The 7500-nt window shown below is 50.5% G+C and overlaps 1 protein-coding gene across 1 annotated transcript in view; it reads right to left on the bottom strand.

Moving 5' to 3' along the window:
* arid3c (AT rich interactive domain 3C (BRIGHT-like)) overlaps window positions 1-7500 on the bottom strand; it is a 74879-nt gene that overhangs the window by 6364 nt on the left and 61015 nt on the right. Inside the window, exons 4-5 of the mRNA XM_030787822.1 lie at window positions 4738-4921; window positions 702-946 (exon numbers count right to left, since the gene is read on the bottom strand). Of these exons, the coding sequence (XP_030643682.1) occupies window positions 702-946; window positions 4738-4921 (429 nt within the window). The remainder of the gene's footprint in view (window positions 1-701; window positions 947-4737; window positions 4922-7500) is intronic.

Raw genomic sequence — 7500 nt, 5'->3', positions numbered from 1 at the left:
AGAGACTATTGTGTAAGATCACACACTCTGTCAGACACATTTGGATCTATACTCAAGTGGAGTTATTTATATACATTACAGATAGCCCATTCTGTGCCAAATGTACTTGCAGAATAAACTCATAAAAACGCCACAAAAGTGAGAGAAGGGTAGATGGATTCCTGCATTATTCATTAGGTGTTTGTTCCTGATGGCGTACAGAGTACCTGTGTGAGTAAAAATAGGTCGCCTTAGATTGAACTGCATATTGTTCCTGCTGCTTGGTAAACAATGTGACCTGACAGAGATCAGTGTAAGTCTGGGCTTTGGTTTAATGCTGTCTGTGTCGCTGTGGAGTGTGTCTCTGCCCCCTTTTCCCACGACCCTCACAGCGGCTGCATTCCACCTCAACATTCACCGCAGCAGCTTCTGCTGCCTTAACTCAACAACAACAACAACAACAACAACAACAACAACAACAACAGCTGCAGCAACAACAACAACAACAACAACAACAACAACAACAACAGCTACAACAACAACAACAACAACAACAACAACAACAACAGCAACAACAGCAACAACAGCAGCAACAACAACAACAACCAGTCTGACACACAGTCTCTCTCCCCCATCAAACAATATTTTAAAATCTCTGTTCTCAGGTCTGAAAACCCAGACCCTGTTTGCTGTCGGGTAGCATCAGGCGTTTTCTCTCTCACCTTTCTTGATGACAGGGGTCTGGGCCAGGTGGTTGCCGTTAGCCGTTGGCATGGCGATGTGTGGCATCTGGAGTTTGGGTGAGGAGAGGAGGGTGGGTGTGGCCACAGGGGAGTAGTTAAAAAGGGCGGAGCCGTAGCTCTGTCTGCGTCCCTCACGGCGGTTACTGTCGATAGCTGCCTGGAGCTCACTGGGAGAGCTCAGTCCACGTTTTTCACACTCGTATGGGTAAAGATACTTCATATACCTGATACACACACACAGACACACATACACACACGCTATAATCATACAGCATGCACATAATGGCAAACTTACAGTTACACAGAGTTACTACAATTTTACACGGTTTACAGAAATAGATAGATAGATAGATAGATAGATAGATAGATAGACAGACAGACAGACAGACAGACAGACAGACAGACAGATAGACAGACAGACAGACAGACAGACAGACAGACAGATAGATAGATAGATAGATAGATAGATAGATAGATAGACAGACAGAGAGACAGACAGAGAGACAGACAGACAGATAGACAGACAGACAGACAGACAGACAGACAGACAGACAGATAGATAGATAGATAGATAGATAGATAGATAGATAGATAAATAGATAAATAGATAGATAGACAGACAGATAAACAGATAAACAGACAGGTAAACTGTGTGTATGTGAGGAGTGGAGATGAGAACGGAAGGAGGTGAAGAGGAGGTGTCTGCGTGGTGGAGGAGACAGATGGAGACCCGTGAGGTTAGTGACAGAGGGGGCTGAGAGTGTGTTGCTGATGAAGTCGATGAGTTGTCGTTGGCTGAGAACGTCTCTGGGTCTGTGCTTCTCTTTCCCTTTATCTGTCAGAGCCCAGACCTCTCCAGACATGTCAAATACACTCCGTCTCAGCTCCTCCACTCTGAGGCCGGATAATTGAATTTGACTTTTTTTTTCTTGTAAAATAATTGGCTGGGGTTGTCTGTGTGGGGTTGTCTGTGTGGGGTTGTCTGTGTGGGTTGTCTGTGTGGGGTTGTCTGTGTGGGGGTGGGCAGTGTGGGTTGTTTGTGTGGGTTGTTTGTGTGGGGTTGTCTGTGTGGGGTTGTTTGTGTGGGTTGTCTGTGTGGGGTTGCCTGTGTGGGGTTGTCTGTGTGGGTTGTCTGTGTGGGTTGTCTGTGTGGGGTTGTCTGTGTGGGTTGTCTGTGTGGGGTTGTCTGTGTGGGGTTGTCTGTGTGGGGTTGACTGTGTGGGTTGCCTGTGTGGGATTGTCTGTGTGGGGTTGTGTGTGTGGGGTTGTCTGTGTGGGTTGTCTGTGTGGAGGTGGGCAGTGTCTGTGTGGGGGTGGGCAGTGTCTGTGTGGGGTTGTCTGTGTGGGTTGTCTGTGTGGGGTTGTTTGTGTGGGGTTGTCTGTGTGGGGTTGTCTGTGTGGGGTTGACTGTGTGGGTTGCCTGTGTGGGATTGTCTGTGTGGGGTTGTGTGTGTGGGGTTGTCTGTGTGGGTTGTCTGTGTGGGGGTGGGCAGTGTCTGTGTGGGGGTGGGCTGTGTGGGGTTGTCTGTGTGGGGTTGTCTGTGTGGGGTTGTCTGTGTGGGGTTGTCTGTGTGGGTTGACTGTGTGGGTTGCCTGTGTGGGTTGTCTGTGTGGGGTTGTCTGTGTGGGGTTGTCTGTGTGGGGTTGACTGTGTGGGTTGCCTGTGTGGGATTGTCTGTGTGGGGTTGTGTGTGTGGGGTTGTCTGTGTGGGTTGTCTGTGTGGGGGTGGGCAGTGTCTGTGTGGGGGGTGGGCAGTGTCTGTGTGGGGTTGACTGTGTGGGTTGCCTGTGTGGGATTGTCTGTGTGGGGTTGTGTGTGTGGGGTTGTCTGTGTGGGTTGTCTGTGTGGGGGTGGGCAGTGTCTGTGTGGGGGTGGGCAGTGCCTGTGTGGGGTTGACTGTGTGGGTTGTCTGTGTGGGGTTGTCTGTGTGGGTTGTCTGTGTGGGGTTGTCTGTGTGGGGTTGTCTGTGTGGGGTTGTCTGTGTGGGTTGACTGTGTGGGTTGCCTGTGTGGGTTGTCTGTGTGGGGTTGTCTGTGTGGGGTTGACTGTGTGGGTTGCCTGTGTGGGATTGTCTGTGTGGGGTTGTGTGTGTGGGGTTGTCTGTGTGGGTTGTCTGTGTGGGGGTGGGCAGTGTCTGTGTGGGGGTGGGCAGTGTCTGTGTGGGGTTGTCTGTGTGGGTTGTCTGTGTGGGGTTGTCTGTGTGGGGTTGACTGTGTGGGTTGCCTGTGTGGGATTGTCTGTGTGGGGTTGTGTGTGTGGGTTGCCTGTGTGGGTTGTCTGTGTGGGGTTGTCTGTGTGGGGTTGTCTGTGTGGGTTGACTGTGTAGGTTGCCTGTGTGGGTTGTCTGTGTGGGGTTGCCTGTGTGGGGTTGTCTGTGTGGGTTGACTGTGTAGGTTGCCTGTGTGGGTTGTCTGTGTGGGGTTGCCTGTGTGGGGTTGTCTGTGTGGGGTTGTCTGTGTGGGGTTGTCTGTGTGGGTTGTCTGTGTGGGGTTGTCTGTGTGGGGTTGTCTGTGTGGGTTGTCTGTATGGGGTTGTCTGTGTGGGGTTGTCTGTGTGGGGTTGTCTGTGTGGGTTGCCTGTGTGGGGTTGTCTGTGTGGGGTTGTCTGTGTGGGGTTGTTTGTGTGGGTTGCCTGTGTGGGGTTGTCTGTGTGGGGTTGTGTGTGTGGGGTTGTCTGTGTGGGTTGTCTGTGTGGGGGTGGGCAGTGTCTGTGTGGGGGTGGGCAGTGTCTGTGTGGGTTGTCTGTGTGGGGTTGTCTGTGTGGGGTTGTCTGTGTGGGGGTGGGCAGTGTGGGGGTGGGCATTGTCTGTGTGGGGGTGGGCAGTGTGGGTTGTTTGTGTGGGTTGTCTGTGTGGGGTTGTCTGTGTGGGTTGTCTGTGTGGGATTGTCTGTGTGGGGTTGTGTGTGTGGGGTTGTCTGTGTGGGTTGTCTGTGTGGAGGTGGGCAGTGTCTGTGTGGGGGTGGGCAGTGTCTGTGTGGGGTTGTCTGTGTGGGTTGTCTGTGTGGGGTTGTCTGTGTGGGTTGTCTGTGTGGGGTTGTCTGTGTGGGGTTGTCTGTGTGGGGTTGTCTGTGTGGGTTGCCTGTGTGGGGTTGTCTGTGTGGGGTTGTGTGTGTGGGGTTGTCTGTGTGGGTTGTCTGTGTGGGGGTGGGCAGTGTCTGTGTGGGGGTGGGCAGTGTCTGTGTGGGTTGTCTGTGTGGGGTTGTCTGTGTGGGGTTGTCTGTGTGGGTTGTGTGTGTGGGGTTGTCTGTGTGGGGTTGTCTGTGTGGGTTGTCTGTGTGGGGTTGTCTGTGTGGGTTGTCTGTGTGGGGTTGTCTGTGTGGGGTTGTCTGTGTGGGGGTGGGCAGTGTGGGGGTGGGCATTGTCTGTGTGGGGGTGGGCAGTGTGGGTTGTTTGTGTGGGTTGTCTGTGTGGGTTGTCTGTGTGGGTTGTCTGTGTGGGTTGACTGTGTGGGTTGTCTGTGTGGGTTGTCTGTGTGGGGTTGTCTGTGTGGGGTTGTCTGTGTGGGTTGCCTGTGTGGGGTTGTCTGTGTGGGTTGTCTGTGTGGGGTTGTCTGTGTGGGGTTGTCTGTGTGGGTTGCCTGTGTGGGGTTGTCTGTGTGGGGTTGTGTGTGTGGGGGTGGGCAGTGTCTGTGTGGGGTTGTCTGTGTGTGGGTTGTCTGTGTGGGGGTGGGCAGTGTCTGTGTGGGGGTGGGCATTGTCTGTGTGGGGTTGTCTGTGTGGGGTTTTGTGTGTGGGGGTGGGCAGTGTCTGTGTGGGGGTGGGCAGTGTGGGGGTGGGCAGTGTCTGTGTGGGGTTGTGTGGGGGTGGGCAGTGTCTGTGTGTGGGGGTGGGCAGTGTCTGTGTGGGGGTGGGCAGTGTCTGTGTGTGGGGGTGGGCAGTGTCTGTGTGGGGGTGGGCAGTGTCTGTGTGGGGTTGTGTGGGGGTGGGCAGTGTCTGTGTGGGGTTGTGTGGGGGTGGGCAGTGTCTGTGTGGGGGTGGGCAGTGTGGGGGTGGGCAGTGTGGGGCGTGGACTCACTGGGTTCGGAGGGTGAAAGCGGCACTGGTTATGGAGGTTGGCAGGTTGAGGCCCTTCGTGATCTCGCGCCATATTTTCTTATTGATGACCTCCACTAAGCCGCCTTTTTCTGTCACCAGCTTGTAGAGAGTGTAAAGATCCAGCACCTGCTTGGCCATGATTGGAATCCGATTCACTGGAGTTCCTGCAGAAGCAAAAACACAATAACCAAAATCAATGGCATTCACTCCCCCCTCTGCACTCCCCTGCCCCAACCGACGCCCACGAGGAAAACGCTCAAGCTCTTCTCTCTCCGCCTCGCAGAAATACTCCCCTGAAACTTTCAATAGCCTCAATAACCTCTCTCCCTTTCTCTCTCTCTCTCACTCCCTCTCTCTCTGCATTAACATTCAGTAGCACAGCCTCTCTCTCTGTCTCTCTCTCTCTCTGTCTCTCTCTCTCTGTCTCTCTCGCTCTCTCTCTCTCTCTCTCTCTCTCTCCCTTCCTTCTCTCTCTCCCTCTCTCTGTCTCTCTCCTTCTCTCTCTCTCTCTCTCCCTCTCTTTCTCTCTCTCTCTGTCTCTCTCCTTCTCTCTCTCTCTCTCTCTCTCTCTCTCCTTCTCTGTCTCTCCTTCCCCCCCCCCTCTCTCTCTCTCCCTCTCTCTCTGCACTAACATTCAATAGCACAACCTCTCTCTCTCTCTCTCTACATTTAGGTGTTGTGGTGAACTCACTGGACAGAATGTTTTAGGTCCAAGAGATATAATTGTGAGAGAGAGAGAGAGAGAGAAATAATCGTGAGAGACAGAGAAAGAAATAATGGCAGAGGCAGGAGATGAATCAGTGAGGAAGTGATGGAAGACAAACAAGCCCAGTAAGATTTAAACCCAAACTGACTTTTAAGGTTGATTCTGAGTTAAAGGAGAATAACAGTGAGGATTAGCAATACTAAATGCACACTGTATTAAAATCTCAAATCCATACTGTGGATTCATTTATGATTCACTGTGAGCACATATACATAATGACAGATTATTTAACATTCCCTGAACTTCACACTTGAACAACAAAGAAAATGTTGAGTTTTCTCCAAAACAGGCGCCGGGCCGGCTGTGGGACTCTTCTGGGTTTTACTGGTCTGCATTTGATGGTGTTAATTTGCAGGAGAAAAAGGCAGGGTGATAAACGGTTGCTGTAATTTAATGTAAGATGCAGAGTGGAGGCAGTCTTTTGTGTGGGCCTGATGTGATTTGACCTGCAGGATAATTAACCTGTATTTTGTTGATAGAGAGGTATTGTCTTCATTGGATTTACCATAATAGCGATCAATACAGTGAGAAATACACTGCAAACAACAGGCACTACGGCGCTACAGTGAAAGGCAGCGGTGCCTAGACAGATGTATCGTCTGAAGAGCTGAGAATACATCAATTAAGTTGCGTAATTACGCTTTTGCTATGCCACTCTGGCCTGAGAAACGACACACACTATTAAAACAAAAGACTTATTTCCCCCCAGCTCCAAGACAATGCTGGCATTCTATCTAAAGAAACGCCATCTAAAACAATCAATGGCTAATTTCTAACTTCTCCTTAAACTGTGCATATTTCAGGCTGTGCTGAGAGACAGCAGCGTAATACACAGACACACACACACACACACACACGCACGCACGCACGCACGCACGCACGCACATTGCTGATTAGTCTGATCATTCTTGTTTGGTGAAGCTACTGTTTTTCTTCTTATTTATGTATTTCACTAGATTTTAAGATACAATATTTGAACAGACAGTGAAAAATGATGTCTGTGAAAACATTTTCCTCCAGTTTTACCACAATCAACAAACCTGATAAATATGCAGGTCAGCAGGGTCTGAGGATGGGACCATGAGAAGCACGGCAGTGTGTCTGTATAGGCCTCTATGGCCCCTTCTCCCTCACTGTCTACACTCTAACACACTCTGAGCCCGGGAAACAGGGACGGGGTGTGTGTGTGTGTGTGTGTGTGTGTTTGTGTGAGTATGTGTGTGTGTGTGAGTATGTAACATATGCATGTGTGTGTGTATGTAATGTGTGTAACATATACATGTGTGTGTGTGAGTGTGTGTGTGTGTGTGTGTGAGTATGCGATACATACACGATGAACGATATATTTTCTTTCTCTGTGACTGAATGAGAGCCTCAAAGAAATGTGACTACGGGCCAAAATAAGAGTTTCTCTTCCCCAAATGACTACACCTCAGTTAACTTCAGAACAACTCCTTTTCTAGCTTAAGGTTAAAAAAAAAACATACACACACACACACACACACACACATATATATATATAAACCCTGTGTCTCTTGCACTCCACCTACCTCTAAACAATAATCCCTTGTAATGCACAAACCCAAAGTTCATCTTTAGAACAATTATTTATCCGCACACACAAAGGCCGACCACAGGAGTGTGTGTGGCAATACATAAAAGGGAGAGAGGACAAAAGGCAGCCCCGGACAAGGCTCTTTAAAGAGAGATTAATGTGGACTCAATAGCTGAGGTGATGTATTGGTGGGCCTGATTCACAGAAAGAGATATGCAAAATAAAAGACTGTACCAGCTTTTGTCAGCTCTGCTCTCTGGCCAGAGAATAGATCACAATGACAGTGAGAGACGACCACGGAGAACAACCTCATTCCAGTCACTCCACCTGCACCTCTCTGCCTCATCAGTCACAGCCCAAAAACCCGTAACCCAGGGGAGGAGTGGAGCCGGGGGCGGCGGGGGGGGGGGGGGAGTAATCGT

Source organism: Chanos chanos, chromosome 1, assembly GCF_902362185.1.
Source record: "Chanos chanos chromosome 1, fChaCha1.1, whole genome shotgun sequence".
Lineage (NCBI taxonomy): Eukaryota > Metazoa > Chordata > Actinopteri > Gonorynchiformes > Chanidae > Chanos > Chanos chanos.
This window is presented reverse-complemented; position numbering and strand designations above follow the sequence as displayed.